General features: G+C 60.8%; 1 protein-coding gene across 3 annotated transcripts in view; it reads left to right on the forward strand.

Annotated features, from left to right (window-relative positions):
• The window catches only part of LOC120225940 (toll interacting protein), a 17,494-nt gene extending 6,710 nt beyond the window's left edge, over nt 1–10,784 (forward strand). The window contains exons 1-6 of one of the 3 annotated variants that reach the window (XR_005526907.1): nt 3,227–3,376; nt 4,543–4,725; nt 5,143–5,295; nt 6,059–6,149; nt 8,464–9,952; nt 10,285–10,784. Coding sequence is in view for 2 of the 3 variants with exons in the window: in XM_039224106.1 (XP_039080037.1) it covers nt 3,227–3,376; nt 4,543–4,725; nt 5,143–5,295; nt 6,059–6,149; nt 8,464–8,678 (792 nt within the window). In the remaining variant the exon portion in view is untranslated. Of the gene's footprint in view, nt 1–3,226; nt 3,377–4,542; nt 4,726–5,142; nt 5,296–6,058; nt 6,150–8,463 lie in introns of those variants that run through there. The other 2 variants (XM_039224106.1, XM_039224107.1) reach the window with 2 other exon arrangements.
• Nucleotides 10,785–17,058: the final 6,274 nt, after the last annotated feature.

Below are 17,058 nucleotides of genomic sequence, written 5' to 3' on the forward strand. Positions count from 1 at the left end.
CTGTCAGCACAGAGCCCGACGCGGGGCTCGAACCCACGAACCGCGAAATCATGACCTAAGCGAAAGTCGGACGCTTAACCGACTAAGCCACCCAGGCGCCCCTCTCTCGTCTTTGAGTCGGGAGAGGGCATGTGTCTTTATGCGACGCTTCTCCATCGTAACGTGGCAAAAGTGAGCCCAAAAAGTTAATACACATCAGTAATACAGCTGTTAGCGTGGCCTTTGCAGACGGTCACTGGGGCAGTAAGGTTCCTGTCGGCGCCGGGACATGCATGGGACACATGACGCGTCACCAGTTTGTCATGAGCAGGAACCTGTTAAGGTGGTGGAACCTGCCTGCTCTGACAGACTCTGGGGCCGCAGCAGCGGGCGGGCCTGTCTGGCGGCTCTGGTGGCGGGTGCTGGTTGCATAACCGAGATTTTGTAAGATTTTTATTTTGTACGAAGTGAAGCACTGTGTGCTTCCTCTTTCTTCATTTAGTTAAATTGGAATTTTTTCTAGTAAACCTGAAATTTTAGAGTTATGGGTCAGGCGCAGATAGTATGGAGAGCTTTAGTGAGCTCGTACCTCGTGTAACCGTGGTCCACTGGTCACAGCCAGAGACCTGGCTTGGGTATGTGGCTGCCGCTCCAGGGCTGATTTGATTGCCCCACGTTTTCCTCCCTGTACCTCCTGGGCTCGGGTTCTGGCCAGGGCCCCACGTGGCCACTCAGCTGCCGTGGGTCCTTCGTGGCCTGTGCTCTGGGGCCATCTCAGACTTTGCTTGTTCTGGGGACCGTGACAGCCTGAGGCCTGCTGCTCAGGGATTCTGTAGCGCGTCCCTCAGGTGGGAGGAGACCACAGGGCTTCTCCAGTGTCCTCCCAGCTTCTCCAGAACCTGGTGTCCCCCAGCCTGTCGGCGCTTGTTGACTCTGCCTCCCTCCCTTCCCGTGTTTTGTTTGCACTGTTAATTTATGTTGTAAAAATCCTCATCTCACATTCATTCTTTTTATGGTTAAAACCTTGTTGAAAAAGAATACTATATCTTTGGTCTTCGGTACAATTTTATCCCCTCCCCCCCATTAAAGCAGCGTGTCCTCCTTAAACCCAGATGAGTTCTAGACGTTCTTTTCTGATGAGGGGACGACGGGAGACAGACATACGACCCCCGTGCCTGAGCAGCACACTGTCACCACCGTCGCTGTGTACGCATGTGTGCGCCTTGCCTGTGTGCCCCCCAAGGGCACAGCCCACCCTGCTGGGTCCTCAGAGCTGCGGGATGTGGGGAGGGGGGTGAGCAGTTACTCTCAGAGTGAACGAGAATGTGGTCCACGTGGTTAGCACGAGTCATGTGCCAGACCCGGAAGCAGGTGGAGCTGCCAGAGCCCCATCGAGCGGAGGCTGCGAGGCCCAGGGACGGTCAGCAGGGCCACATCCGGCCCCGTGTCATGGGTAGAGTTCGGGCTGGGGTGCGGCTCCTGCCTGCCCACAGCCACTGGCGATTGGCGTCAATCTTAGAGCCGTGAAGCCAGCGCAGCATCTCAGCCCTCTGGGAGGGGGAGCGTCCTTCTTTGTCAGGGGAGCCCTGGGCTCTCCTGTGAGCTGGGGAACATACCTGGGGAGGGATGGCCCCTGAGGCCCCTGCGAGGCAGTGTGCTCCTCACCTGGCGACGCTGGGCCTCCTGGGCGCTGCTGCCTTCCTTTCAGTCCGTAGCGAGTACTTGGGGCCCCACCAGGCTGCCCGGTCCCGATGCAGAGGACGAGAATGGGTGACACGCGCTGCCCCCCCCAAGCACAGAGGTCACACCCACGTGTCCCAGCCCGGGAGGGCTGGGTGTGGGGTGCAGCCAGGAGAAGTCGCTTATGCTTTGCAGAGGAATGCTGCTGGGGCACCAGCTGCTGAGGTGGGAGTGGCCGGGAGGGCCCCTGGGCCCGGGGTCCCGAGTTGGTTTCCATTGGTTTCGAGGCCTGGATTGCGTGGTCTCCAGGCCTGAGATGGGGACACAGACAGGAACCTAGACCCTTCTAGGGACGTTTGAAATGAAACTGCGCCAGGTGCTTGGGGAGAAATGCCTTCCCAGTGGTGCTTGTGAGCTCAGTGGGTGTGGAGCTTTCTGGAATTCTGCCACATGCCCAGTCCATCGGGAAGTCCAGAACTCCAGGCATAAAAGCCTCAGGGTATTGGGCACGTGGATGTCTGAAGTGGCCCCTAGTGGCCACTGTCTGTAAGTGCAGTCTGCCCCAACTCACAGACACATGGGGGGTTTCCTTTTGGCATTTCCTGAAAATAACACTCCTTGAAGGCTCTGGGCCAGAGTCCGGTGTGGTGTCCCTGTGGGGTGACTGAGGGGGAACCCTGGCGGCGCTGGCCCTGTGCCGTAGCTCGTGGCCCCCGGGGCTGCCCTAGCTGTTTATCCGGGCAGTCCAGACCCTGAACCCAGGGAGAGCGTGGAGTGAGGCTGCTCGGGGTGGTGAACACCCAGTGGGGCCTTGTTCGGCTGGCCCAGGGACACAGCCACCCCCTCTGCTCCAGTCTGCAGGGGGAGCCTTGTCCCGGGCCAGAACCACCATATGTCGCGACTGATTCCCACTTCATCCGCTGCTCCTTCATGGAAGACTGGCTTCTTGGAACCTTCTGGTCTCTGTGCAGTCCCCCTCCTGGCACGTCCCCGCCCTGTCTGGGAGCTAGGCCCTTCTCAGGGGCCCTCTGACCCTTGGACAGAGGGTTCAGCAAGAGGCAGAGGGGTGAGGTGTCTGGGGCCTCTTGTTCGTCTCTTCTTTTTGTCTTCTGGGCCAGTTTTGAGCTTGAACTGTTTGAATCGAAGGTTCTTAAATTCATCTGCATGGAGGGGTTTCCATACATCTGGAAATCCAAGCTTCCGATTTCCTCTTGCTCCTTGGTTTGAATGAGCACCTTGCAGCTGATGGCAGCAGGGGAAGCAGATCTCGGGCTCGCAGGTGGAGGCAGTGACACCTGGGCACGGCATGAGCCTGTACAGGGAGCCACTGTGAGCACCAGAGTCCACTGTTAGTGGCCAGAGCAGGTGGTGAGCCCTCTGGGAGGCTGGTTTGCGACTCGTTTCCCCCAAGAGAAAGGGCGCCTGGCCTGGGAGCAGCCGCCATGGGTGGGGGCAGAGTGGTGGTTCAGGGCGCTTGGGCTGCAGACTCCCCCACCCCCCGGGGCCCCTGACCGTGTAGATGAAGAGGCCGTGCTCCCACCCCACTAACAGCGTGCTTTCCCCAAAGGTGTACGTCGGCGAGCTCCCGCAGGACTTCCTCCGCATCACGCCCACGGCCGCGCAGCAGCAGCTGCAGCTGGACGCGCAGGCAGCCCAGCAGCTGCAGTATGGAGGGGCGCTGGGCGCCGTGGGCCGCCTCAGCATCACCGTGGTGCAGGTGGGTGGCCTGTGTGGGGAGGGACGGCCTGCGGCCGCTGCACCACATTTTCTGTGCGGATGCATGGTTTTCTGATGTGTGTTCTTGAAACATAGCTGGTGAAAAGTGATAACGTGTGAAAAATAGCGACAGTTACCCAGCTTCTACCAGGAATAGCGGGAATAATCGGTAATGGGCGCATGCTCCGTGCTGGGCACCATCCCTGCGTGTGGTTGGCCGCACGGCTGCCGGGAAGGTGGGGGCATGAGGGCAGGCCCCAGCTGCTGAACGGATCCCAAGGAAAGCCAAATGTGCTGTCAGGATCTAAAATGGTTTGGGGCAGCACGACTTTCCGTAAGGCCGTGAAGAAAGGGAGGTCACTGCACGCTATTTTGAGGAGATGCACAAATACAGTGGACAGAGTCACAGTCGGGCCTCATGAATTCTGTGGGTTTTACGGTGACCACGCATCCCGGACACCTGGCCACGCGCTCGGGCCGATCAGGTCACCTCAGGTACAGATGAGCCACGCGCTCTCTGCGTGGTCCTCCAGACCCTCGTGGCTTGGGCTCCAGGGGCCCGAAGCAGGCCCACTTCGCCCACTGGGACTCAAGGCGTGGCCCGTGGCTTCCCACTACCTGTGTGGTTGCCCTTCCTCCCCTGGTCTTCACCCCACGCCCACGAGGGCTGTTCCCTCATGTGCCCTCGTGGGGTTCTGTGAGGAGGTGTTACAGTCCAGTAGGACCCACTTGGAAGCAAGCGTGTGCCGACTGGCCGCCTGGGCCACCAGAGCCTCCCGCCTTCATCCGTGCCCACGCTTTTTCCTCCCTGCGAACGCGGCCTGTCTGGGTGAAGGCTGGGCTCCTCCACCCGAGGCCGTGGACTGAGAACAGGCAGTGGAGCCGGGCTGTGGCTCCAGGGTGGCTCTGGCTCGGGACAGCCTGCCTGTCACCCTCCTCCGCAGCCTCTTCAGAGGGGACGTCGGAGAAGGAGCTGCCCTGTGAGGCCCGGGGCTCCCGTCACTTGACCAGTGACCTGCCGTACCTAGAGCCACGGACACGCTTGCGGCCATGTCCTGCTTCCTGGAAAATGCTGGAAATGAGGTGGAGGGGCTGGAAAGCTGAGGCGGATGTGCAGCTCTCACTCTGATGGCAGCTGCTTGTTTAGTAACATTGGTTGTGTTTCAGGCCAAGTTGGCGAAGAATTACGGCATGACCCGCATGGACCCGTACTGCCGCCTGCGCCTGGGCTACGCGGTGTACGAGACGCCCACCGCCCACAACGGTGCCAAGAACCCTCGCTGGAATAAAGTCATCCAGTGCACGGTGCCGCCCGGAGTGGACTCCTTCTACCTGGAGATCTTCGACGAGGTGAGCGGCCCTCTCGCCTGTCACGGGCCCAGCAGCGCGGGTCGCACTCGGCTTCCCGGAGCTGCAGGTGTGCCCCGATGCGGCACGTCCGTGCTTTGTGACAGGTGTCCCCGTGTCCCCAGCGGCAGAGGACAGTACACGTCCCGTGCACTTATATTCAGAAACCGTATCACCAGGGACAGGGACACCGGGCGCTCTCGAGACGGTGTTGCTGCGTCTCCCCTCCCCCAGTCCCAGACAGGTCCCCAAACAAAGGCTCTGAGGGATGCACAGCGCCAGGGCCCAGATCCTCGGGGGGGGGGGGGGGGGGGGGGGGGGGGGGCACTCTTTGGAGGAGGCGGGCCCAGGGGCGGGATTTCAGAGCGGGGGTGGGGCCTCTGGGCAGCGGCTGAACGAGCTCCTCCTGTGACCCCCCAGCGAGCCTTCTCCATGGACGACCGCATCGCCTGGACGCACGTCACCATCCCCGAGTCCCTGAAGCAGGGCAAGGTGGAGGACGAGTGGTACAGCCTGAGCGGCCGGCAGGGTGACGACAAGGAGGGCATGATCAACCTGGTCATGTCCTACACGGTGCGGGCACAGGCCGTGCGGCAGGCTGAGTGGGGCTTGGGCTCAGCGGAGCTGTTTGTCCCTGACGGACTGGGACCACGGCCAGCAGGCGTCTGGAGTTTTGGCGGGAGGAGCAGAGTTGTGTGGTAGCCTGTGGCCAGGCAGACCTGCCACGTGGTAGCGAGGGGTCTCAGGGCCACGCCAGGTTTGAGGGAGGAGCCGCTGGCCCTCAGGTCCCCTGGCTTGCGCGGCTCCGTCCTCAGCAGCCTGCTGCTCTTGGGCAGGGGGGTGGGGCCTGGGATCCTAGGCCCTTGCCACTTTTTTGTGTCCCCAAGGGGGTGGTGATGTCCCTGTTATTTTAACTCTGCCTCTGGGACGGGCCCTGAGGATGGCCTTTGGCCAGTGGAGTTTCGTCCTCGCTTCCCGTCCCCGGGCTGTCTGAACGCAAACCCCAGCACCTGTGTGATTTTGCTCAGAAATGTCTCCTTATGCGACTTTAACAGAGTTTTCACGTAAACACAGAGCCGTGACTGCGACAGCTGAGTGTTTAAGGTCTAGAGGCAGTCAGGAATTGTTTCGGGTGCCGGCTTGCTTCCCGCATCCGCGTTCCCTTCCGATCGCGTCTCGGTCGGCTGTGGCTCTGTAACTACCCCTGTAGCCGAGCGCCTGGTCCCGCCTTCCACCGGGGCAGTGTAGGGACACCCGTGTGGGCGGGGCCACGTGGGGAGGTTTCAGCTGTGCTGTGTTCCTCTGTGACCCCGCGATCGTCCTCGGTGTGTTCCAGTCGCTGCCAGCTGCCGTGATGATGCCGCCTCAGCCTGTGGTCCTGATGCCCACCGTGTACCAGCAAGGCGTCGGCTACGTGCCCATCACAGGTGTGTGCCGCGCCTCCTGCCCGGGGCTCTCCTCATGGGCTCGTAGTGCAGCAGGGAGACTAAGCCTGGTCTGCACATGACTTGTGGGGACCCTTCCAAACACAAGGGTCTGGTCTTACGTTTGAATATTTTATGCATCTGTGGAATATAGAACTTTTTTTTCTTGGTTGCTGGCAAGTTGAAGTTGATGGAGGCATAGAAACATTATTTCTAAACCCGTTAATATACAAGTCATCCAAGTGAAAGAGTACCCTGTGGGGCAGAGTGAGCCGTGTGCCCTGGCGCTCCCGCTCTGCCGTGTGCACTCCCCCGTACAAACTAGCAGCTTGTGGCTGTGCAGCAAAATCTAGTCAGATTGCAGGTTTTATGTCTTTGAGTTTTCAAACTTTAATGTTAGCTTTGCTCACTTCATTCCTGACTGTGACAGTGACTGGACTTCACCAGCCCCTGCCATAAACAGCCATAAAAGTAGGCAGAAGGGACGAGGCCACGGCAGGCAGGGCGAGTCGGTGATCCATCCCTGAGAGAAGGGAGGGGGGCAGCCCCGGGTCCCTGCGGCCCCTACCCCAGCTGGCGCAGTACAGGGAGCTGGGTCAGAGCGCCACCGTGGGCCTCTGCTTTGTGTTGAGGTCAGCCTGAGGACCTCTGTCCTGGGATCTCAGTGGCGCCTTCCCTGCGGTGGTTGAAGGGTCTGTGTGAGCTGATGGTTCAGGTGCCATGTGTTAGAGATTTGAGGCCGAGCAGGCGCCTTGCGGGGTTCACCAAAGGTATGAGAGCCCTGGGGCGGCTGCAACGAAGTCCCACAGACAGCGGTGGCCTAAGGCAGCAGGAATCTTCCGGAGGCCAGAGCACAAAATCGAGGCACGGGCAGGCCGTGCTCCCTGGAGCCAGAGGCAGAGGGGCTAGGGCAGGACCCTTCGGTCCCCTCTAGCTTCTGGGGCTCAGGCAGCCCTGGGTTGTGGCCGCCTCGCTGCAGTCTCTGCCACTAGGGTCACGAGGCCCCTCCTGGGGTCTGTGCCTATGTCTCAGGGGCCTCTTTTCTCAGGACCCTGCTCCAGATGGCCCAGCGTGCAAATAAGGTCTTGTTCATAAATGCTCAGGCGGGGGCCTCAAATATGTTTCTGGGGGACACACAGGGACCCACACAGCCAGCAGCACTCCGTTAACTGGGAGTCTGCTCTGTCAGGAGACCAGACGTGTCACTGGCCTTTTTCTGGTTTCTTAGTTCTTTTTGTAAATGAGAACTTTGTGCTAAAGGTTTCCCTAAGATGCTTATTTTGGGAAAGGCCCAGAGACTTTGAACTTCTCTTCTGATGCACGTTTGTAAGTTTTGGAACCTAGAGTTGCAGGAAGTTCCCAAGGAGAGGAAGTCCTTTTTACCTGGACGTCTGGAGGCAGAGGCGCCCACTGGCTCCTGGTGCATTTCCTGCAAATAAGGACTCGCACCCACTGCCTGTGCTTGCATGAAGCTTGCACCGCGGTCTTCTCTGGGGTGAAGAATGGACTTCCCTGACCTCGTCGGGGTGTGCGTGCATGTGATGTGTGGCATGCGCACGTGTGGCCTTCGATATGGGTGTGCGTGTGTGTCCACGTGAGTGATGTGTGGTGTGCACATGCCTGTGTCTGTGGACCCTGCTTCTAGAGGGCAGATGGAACCCTTGAGCTGGGGGCCCCCACGGGAGGGGCTGACTACAGGTGCCCCCCACCCCCGGCCGGCAGAGAGTAGTGCCTGGGAGGCACGGTGGTCAGGGGCCCAGAGTGTGAAGGACACCATTTCCCAAGAGACGGTGAAAGGTGCCCGGTCTGGGGAAGCCTCCCCTTGTTCTTCTGCTCAGTGTTTCCATCGTCTTGCAGACAGTGGATTTGAGGGCTGGGTCCTCATTGTGTCCCGGCTTGGCGTGTGGTAAGAAACGCTCAGGGGTGCGGGCCTGGCTCTCGGGTTTCACGTGCTCCCGCCATGTGCTTCTGCTCCACGCGCTGTCCCGAGGGCACTCGGCATGCGCAGCCTACCTCACTGGCAGCAGAGGGATCCACCCGGTGCGCGGCCCGACCGCGGTTGCGCGCTGACACGGTGCAGCTGGGCTGTGCGTCCCATGTGCTGGGCTGTCCTCTGACAAAGGGAACTGTGGCCCGCGGCCCTGAGCGTGGGCCCCTGTGGTGGAAGCGGGAGTTTAAGGACCACAGCTCGAGCGGTGCATCCCGGCTCTGGGCAGAGAGCGTGGCGTGCACCTCCCGGGGAGGAGGGCCACGGGCCGGGGCGCTCCATCTGCTCTTCGGTACCATCGTGTGTTCCTCAACCACGTCTCGCTTGCAGGTATGCCCGCCGTGTGCAGCCCCGGCGTGGTGCCCGTGGCCCTGCCTCCAGCGGCCGTGAGCGCCCAACCCCGCTGCAGCGAGGAGGATCTGAAAGCCATCCAGGACATGTTCCCCAACATGGACCGGGAGGTGATCCGCTCCGTGCTGGAAGCCCAGAGAGGGGACAGGGACGCAGCCATCAACTCCCTGCTCCAGATGGGCGAAGAGTCCTAGGGCGCCGGCTGCCACCTGCCTCGGCCCCTCTCCACTTGCTGGCCCCACCCCACCCCCGTTCCTGTGAAGGAGCCCCGTGTAGCCTTTTCTCGGCCCTCTGTAGCCCCAGTCCTCACCCTCGTTTGGGATGCATGTGGGTCCTTGGTCCCCGGCCACCGAGTGCCACCACTGCTCAAGTGCGGCTGTGGGCAGCTCTGCTCCTGGCTCTGTCGGGAGAAGAGCAGGCACGTGGGCCGTGTCCTGTGTCCACACACTCGCCCCCTTGCCGCTTGGGGACGAGTGTCTTCAAGTGCCGTGTGCTTCTGCTCCACGCGCTGTCTCGAGGGCACTCGGCATGAGCAGCCTGCCTCCACCAGTGCTTCAGAGAGCGTCCCGGCCTCCTGGTGGGACCGCGGCATGCGCTGTTCTACTTAGTCAGGTAGACTTGTATTTCAGGTGCGTAGAACATTAACAGCTGATTGGGATTACTTTTATAACTCAAGCTTCAAGTTCACGTCCGTCCCTTGTTGCTCCTTGTCTGTGGTCCAGGGCCGTTCACCAGTGTCCCGGGCAGGCTGACCTCCGTGTCGCCAGCTGGCGGCAGATTCAGCACCGATGCCCGTCTACCTGCCTGTCCCCACCCGTGGGATCTGGAGCAGGGCCACCCCAGGGACCCCGTTATGCCTTTTCCTGCTGTGTTTCATGCCAACTTTGTGGGGTGTTTTTCTGAGGGGCTGCCTCTCCTTTCTCTGACCAGCTCTTGGAACAGAACGTGAAACCGAGGGTGAAAAGTAGGAGGTGCCGTACTTTGTATTTGTTTATTAAAGGGCGTTAGGAACCGTTGCTTAGAACTGACGTTGATTTAAGTGGACGTCGTGTACCAGTCTTGAGTTCAGTTTGGACGAAAACAGCAAACCAGCGAATGTTAAGTCTTCCCCAGAGGCAGGGGAGCGTGTGCCGCGCTGTGGGCCGCGTGGCGGCCAAGGCTCCTGCTGTGGCCCCAGGATGGGACAGGTTGGGGGGCACCTTATGAAAATCTGCGGTCGGGCACTGCCGCACCCCTGCCTGCAGGCGGGGAGTCCTGCTGCTGTGGGCGCCGTGGAGGGTCAGCGTGAGGCCCGGGCTCCGTCCAGCCTTCCCTGCACGCGGGGTCTCCTGTCAGCTGGAGGACGCTGGCGCCAACTGGCGGGGGCGTGGTGGGCCGGGGTCTGCGCACAGAAGCCTGAAGAAGCGTGTCCGGCTGGCAGGTGGCCATGCCAGGCAAGGGTTCTCCGTGAAGACGTGCCTCGGCTCAGGTGGGTCCGGGCCTCTCGCTGGCCCTCGCGGGGCATGCGTTCCCATGTCACACGGTTTGGGCCCGTGACCGCGCGCAGACTCCTCTCCGATCGGGTGGAAGTGGTGGGCAGGCCTGAGCGCTCATCTAGGGGTGACCTTCACGGACACACATCCAGGACCCCGGGGCCCCAGGGCCTCCTAAGTGCTGTGGGGATGTGTGTGCGTGTTAGGGACGCGCTTCCCACAGGGACGGGCACCAGGTTCGCTCACGGGGCCTCAGCTGGCAGGAGGGGCCCTGAACCTATCGCTTCTGCTCCCCTTTCTCGCGAACACCATGTTTGTGGCGTCCCAGAAGGCCGTCGCTCCCCGTGCTGGCCGCCCTTTCCCCCTCCGGTCCCCGCTGTCCTGCTTGTGGGCTTGTGCCTGTGGCGGCCTGCTCCTCCCGCGGGAGGTCACAGTGCGTCTGAAGCGGCCAGGGGACGTGCTTCTCACACGGCTGCAGCGTGGCCACCGTGGACTCCCGTGAGCCAGGGTGGCTGGTGCCGGGGCCTCGGGCCCGTGAGCTGGCTGGTGGCATTTCCTCTGGTTGCAGAGCCCCCAACGCGGTCGGGCAGTGAGGCCGGAGCGTCCATGTCCGGGTTCTTCCCGCGCCTCCTTCAGCGAACAGACCCTTCCGGCGGCAGCTCTGTGCGCGCTGGCGGGACGATCCTCAGAGCCGTTGCTGGGTCTTCTGTTGGGGTCCAGAGTCCAGATCTATCTTTAATTGTAAAATATATTTTTGCTTATCAGCCTTCTAATTTAATAAATGGTATCTATGAAAATAGAAAATTAAACTCCTTCAGTGAAACTTTACCGTTTTTGTTCCCGAGTGGTTTTTCACTTTGCTTGAAATACACTTGCTAATAAACCACCTGTGAGAGTGTGTGAATGAAGAGAAAGCCGCTGGCTGGGCTCGGGGCGTCGCCCTGAAAGGCAGGTGCCAGATGGGAGATTGGATTGGCTTGGATTCCAGGGACGGAGAGGAGGCCCCGGTGCTGTGGGTGGCCCTTGTCCTGTGTTGGTGCCTGGAGTGCAGCCGCGGTGCTGGCCGTCACCTCACCTCTGGGGACTCGACTCGGAGTGGGTCTCAGGAGGGCGCATGCATGCCTGAGGGGCTGCGAGGGACCAGTGCCATGGCCCTGGGGCAGCAGACCGGCTTTCACAGGCGGCAGCTGTCCCCAAGGTGGGGTCCCGCAGGCTGGCTGCCCCTGGCTCCGTGTCCCTGTAAATGCTGAGGACGGTGCGTGCTCGTGCCCGACGGGATGCGAAGCAGCCAGAAGCACGGTGCCTGGAGCGCCAGCAGGGCCTCGCTCTCTGCAGGGCTCAGTGGGAAGGAGACGGCCCGGGTGGTGCTGGGGGCTGCACGGAGCGTCAGCGCGGCGGGCTGGGGTCCGTCCGTCTGCTCGCCAACGTTCCCCAGATGCACACCACACGGCAGGCGCTCTGTCGTGCCAGCCGGCGCTGTGGCCCTGGGCGCCGGGACGAGCCGACTTCTCATGGCCACGGGCCTGGCTCCCGACACAGGGGCCCCCATCCAGCTCGTGCGAGGCTGAGCTAGAAGGGAAGGCAGCCCAGGGAACCGCAGCGGGAGAAATCCGTGCTGGGTTTCTGGAAGAACGCGACGTGGGTCCGGCCTGTGAGGACTGAGCGCGCAGCCCCAGGGCGTCCGCCTGCACGGAAAGCGGTCGTGAAGCAGCAGGAGACCTTCCGACCCGCCCTGAACACCACGTGGTGACTTAGAGCATGAGAATGGACACGCGCGCAGTGGGAGCAGAGGACCGGAGCTGCAGGTCCCCGCGCAGGGACGGGAAGGAAGCCGCAGCTGCCGGAGGTCGAGGACACGGCCGCTGGAGTCTGCATCTGACGGTAGCGGGTGGGACGCTGCCCAGGAGACTGGCCTGGGGAGCGAAGAACCGAGCAGTGCGTGACTGTGTAACACAAATCTGGGGCTCAGGGCTGTCCCTTAACCACAGCAGCTGTTACCCGACGGCGAGGGGATCGCTGGTGGCCTCCGCCGGTGCCGCAGCCCTGCACTCAGCCGGGACGGCACAGCGGGGGGGGGGGGGGGAGGGGCTGTGGCCCCGTAAGCCCTGATTTTAATGGGGTCCTGGTGGTCCATCTGATCCCGGGGCGCCCCTGGGAGGGGCTGGGCTCACCGCCCCATCTGCTTGGCAGGGTGTTTTAGGTCCGCAGGGAGTGCAGCCTCTCCTCCAGCCAACGGCGCTGGACGCGGGGGGATCTGGCCGGCCGTCAAGGCAGGCGGCCCTCTGCGCTTCCGCTGTTGTTGCGTGTGAGCACATGTCCTCACCAGGGGCCCCTCCAGCTTGCCCCTGGAGCCCCGATGTCTAAGGCCCTCCCTGCAGATTGCTGCCCCCCAGGGCCCCACACCCACACCCCTGCCGTCTGGGGAGCCAGGCTCTGCGTCTGCTACTCTGAGAGGCCGGTGCCTGTGGCCGTGTCACCCCAGGGACACAGGCTGAGCCCTCGGGTCCCTTCCTTGGCACCCACAAGGGTGGTTCAGGGCTGGTTCATGGCAGCACGCGGTCCCAAGCTGGCCCCCAAGCCGGGCTGCCACTGAGAACATGCCGCGTGACCCTCAGGCCGTGGTTGTCATCTGCTGTCGCGGCTGGTCGTTGTCGGGGGTGCTGGCCCGTGTGCCGCCGGCTGCCACTCTGCTCCTCTTTGCTCGCTCTGTGGTTTTCCGTACACGATCGTGTTGTGTGAAAGTAGAGGTGGTCTCTCTGTCCGTCTGTCCCGGCTGCTGTAACAACACTGCACGCGGGGTGTAGACAGTGGACACGACTTCCCACAGCTCTGGAGGCTGGACGCCCATGACTTGGTGTCCAGAGAGGAGCGCCCTCCCCCTGTGTTCCCACATCACAGAAGGGGTGAGGAGGCCCCTGGGGCCTCTTTACCAGGCACTGATCCTGTCTTGGGGGCTGCACCTCATGACTTCATGATCTCATGACCTGCCAAAAGGCTGCAAGTCCAGACAGCATCACACTGGGGGTCAGGCTCCCACGTACGGATCTGGGGGGCTCGTTCAGTCGGCAGCAGGTGGCTCAGCTTCCCTCCCAGTGCCTGGGGCCCCCGCGCCTCCACCCGGGTGACAGAGAAGATGTCAGAGCAGCCTGCCCGCTCGCCGGGGCAGAGAGGGAGGGGGAGGCAGGGCCTGCGGGGAGGGCTCTTCCACTCGCCTCTCAGGGGCCCCAGTGGTGAGCTGGGGTGCGGACATGGAGTGTGTCACTGCGGGGCCCCGGGAACTTTTCAGCGTTGGGCACAGCCTGGAAGACTCCGGGTTCAGTGGGAGAAGGCCCAGCTGGGGGGGCGGCCGGGAGAGGGGGTTCGGGACGGAAGGAGTGGGGGTGTGTGTGCTGAGGCAGGACAGAGGATGCAGGAGGCGGGGGCTTGGGGCGTCCTGCTCTCGCCTCTGCACGCCCTCCTGCGTCTGCCCTCAGGCCTGCTCAGGCTGGGCCACAGCCTTCATGTGCTCGGAACGCCCAGCAGGGGCCTCCCGATCCTCTCGTACACCCACTCCCCGACCCTGCTCCAGCCACCACTGGCAAGCCCCGCCCCAGGGCCTTTGCACAGATACTGGCCTCCCTAGGCCTCTCCTAAACGTCCCCTTCTTGAGCCAGCTGCCCTCGCCACCTGCCAACTCCTCGCTCCTTGCCACGCCTCCTAGGCCCTCTGGGCCGACAAGCGTCGTCCTTCACTGCTGTCCTCATGCTGATGCTGGCTTGCGAGGGACGGGAGCCGGGAGAGCCGGTCTGCTGCTCGTGGCCGCGGTTTCCCCTGTGCCCAGATAGAGGCAGGACCCTGACACGAGCACGCGGCGTGGCCGGGAGCGCGTGTGTGGGCACGAAGCCATCCACTCCGGGAACGCCAGCCCTGACTCACTGCTCACTGATGATGTCACCCGTAGGCATCACCACAGATAAAGCGGAAGACCTCACGTACGAAGGGAAAAGTGCAAACGTATGGACCTAACGATGAGTCACTATGTTGGGTTCACGTGGGTGGAATGAACAGGGCATGTGGCATTCATGCCTGTGCGGGCAGGGCGGGTGCGTGCGGCGTGGACTGGGGCGCAGGGGCCGCGGGTGAGGCCTGGGCGCGGGGCTGGTGGGGGGGCTCTGCCCACAAAGCTGACCCACCTCGAAGCTCCATGCCCCATGCGTCCACGGTTCCCGACCTCAGGCCCCAGATGAGCTGGACAGCCGGGGTGAATAAGGACGTGGCCCTCAGGATACCCCGAGTCCGAGGAAAAAGTCTCTGTGGCGAGGAGGTCACTCAGCTCTCGTGGGCGCCTGCCAGCGCCCCTCACAGGGTGCAGCTTGGAGCGAGTCGTCGGAGTGGAGCACACCCTGGCGGGGTTCTAGAAAAGGCTACGACCTGCCCTGCCCCCGTGCCCCTTGTGAGTCGCATGGGAAGCCTTCGGGGGTGGAGCTGGGTTCCCCGGGCAGTGACACGCAGGCCTCAGCCGACGGCAGAAGCCTGCCTGGGACCGCAGTGCCGGACAGGTAGGGACGGTGCCAGGGGATGAAGGGCCTCGGGGCCCCGCAGGCGCGGAGGGAGGCGCAGTAGGCCTCGCACTCGGGGCCGGACCGGGGACTTGGAGCGAGATGAGAGCACAGAGTGCCGGTACGGAGGCAGCACCCAGCGGTCACAGGGCCTCAGGGGGGCACCGTCTGGGTGGAGCAGACCCGGCCCTCAGCCCTCAGTGACTCAGGTCATGGAGACGGTCCTCCCCTTGACCTCTCAGGAAGGAATGGGGCCAGGTGGAGAGCGGTGTGCCCAGGCAGAGAGCACGGCCGGTGCCCGGCCCTGGAGTGGCTGTGCGGAGGAAGTGTCCTTCCGCCCCCTGGCAGCCGTCACTCCCGTCGGCGGGGACACCACGCCGGTGCTGGGATCCCCCGGGAGAGCCCTTCGAGGAGTCAGCTGTGAGCCGCGACGTTCAGTGTGGCATGGCCACCCTCACCGAGCAGACCCAGGCCTCCACGGGGCGTCCCTTCTGGCCCATGGGAGGCTCCTAGATGGGGCCACGGCCCAGAGGCCCCTGTGGGAGGGGGAGAGATGGTACTTCTGAGGCCGATAGCCCTTCTTGGGAGGGAACACCTCCTTCCAGGAATATAGCAAGTGAGGTTTATCAGGACCATCCCACTGAAAATGGCCCCAAGATGCTAATAACATATGTTTAAAAATTCTTTCTGAAATTTTTGAAAATATGACAATGAAACAGGGGAATCCAGAGAGCTGCTTCCAGCAAACCTGAGTATTTCAGGCAGCACCATGGGGTGGAGGGTGGGAGCCATAATAAATGGAGGCCCGTGGATGTGCTGCGTTCACGGACTGAAATAGTTGGTGAAGGTGTCACTTCCTCCCAAGGTAATTTACCTCAGCGCCGTTCCCTTGCTCACAAGTCCTGTTCATGCTGTTGGTGAGACTTGCGAGGTTGACTCGAAGCGTGTGGGAGTCCAGAAGGCCCAGAAGAGTCCAGGCGTTCTTGTAAAGGTGGGAAGACTCTAAGGACTACTGTCTGTATTAAGAGGACAGATGGAGGGTCCAGCGGGACAGAATGGAGACCAGAGCGCAGGTGACAGGGCAGTGAGGCACAGATGGGACAGTTAGCCAGACATGAAGTGAGGGGAATTAGGCCCCTGTGCTGTGCCACTTTCAAACATCAATTCTGGGTGGCCTCAAAACGTAATGCAGCAGGTAAAGGCAGGAAGATTCTGGGAAGATGGCAGAGTAGGGAGCCCCTGTGAGGGGGACCTGCCTCCCCACCTGGACGACATCTGCACGGGCAGAGGCCATCCTATGGAAACCATTTTAAACCCTGGGGTCTGTCGGAGGCTTGTCACATTTGGGAGCTCCTGGGAGTCCCTCGCCAGTCCATCTTAGCCAGTGTTAGCTCTTAGCACCACAGCAGCGACCCACCTGGTCCTCAGCCCCAGGCGGGTGGTCCCGCACGTGTTCTGGAAACAGCCTGCGTAGGACCTGCGGGAGCCAGGATGGGCAAGAAGGACCCTGCCCCTCAATCCTGGGGACCTGTGCTCTGGTCGCTGCTTCTGATCACAGAGATCACAGAGATGCAGACCGCCAGGTATCCACGCTGTTGTCCCGCCTGCCCCGTTGTCACAGCCCCCTCCCCATCAGCTGAAGTGCCTTCCCGAGGATTTAAATGGCTAGTGCCCTTCCCCCCCCTTCATTTTTCTCTTTTTTCCTTTCAGGGAGCCAGACATTAAAGACTGAGACATTCAAAACAACTGCAAATCATGGGAAAATTAGAGCGTGACCTGGGATGCCCAGGAAAAGGCTCGGAAAAGACCTGAGCAGACATTACATTTATAAGTTGGGCTGATCCTTGGCACAGGACAGTGTATAATAATAATTTTTAAAATAAAATAAACAAAGGCAATACAAACCTCCAACCTGGGAAGGGGGAGAATTTGAGTCCCAGAGTTACCACATTATTCAGTTCAAATGTCCAGTGTTCGATGAAAAAATCGCAATGTATACAAAGAAACCAGAAAGTATGGTTTATAAAAAGTAAAAATAAATCAATGAAACTCTCTGAAAAAGACCCAATAGCAGATACACTAGATGAAGACTTTAAAACAACTAAAGGAAGTTGTAGAGAAAGTCAAGAAAACCATGTATGAACAAAATGGAAATACAAATACAAACCTAAAAAGAAACCAAAAGGAAATTCTGGAGGTAAAAAGTACAATAACTGAAATGAAAAGTTCACTAGAGGGTGTCCAAGACAAAATTGTGCAGGCAGAAGAAAAAAATTGCCAACTTGGAGATAAGACAAGGGAAATTACCAAGTCCAAGGAAGAGAAAGAAAAAAGATCAAAGAAAAGTGAACAGAACCTAAGGGATCTCTGGAACACCAGCAAGAAGACCAACATACGCATTGTGGGAGTCCCAGAAGGGGAAGAGAGAGAAAGGAGCAAAGAGAATATTTGAAGAAATAATGTCTGGGAGACTCCCAAATTTGAGGAAAGACACGATTATAAACTTTCAGGAAGCTCTACAAACACCAAGGACATTGTAATCAAACTTCCAGACCCAAAGACAA

This window comes from Hyaena hyaena, unplaced genomic scaffold (genome assembly GCF_003009895.1).
Source record: "Hyaena hyaena isolate Hyena2069 unplaced genomic scaffold, ASM300989v1 scaffold_1528, whole genome shotgun sequence".
Lineage (NCBI taxonomy): Eukaryota > Metazoa > Chordata > Mammalia > Carnivora > Hyaenidae > Hyaena > Hyaena hyaena.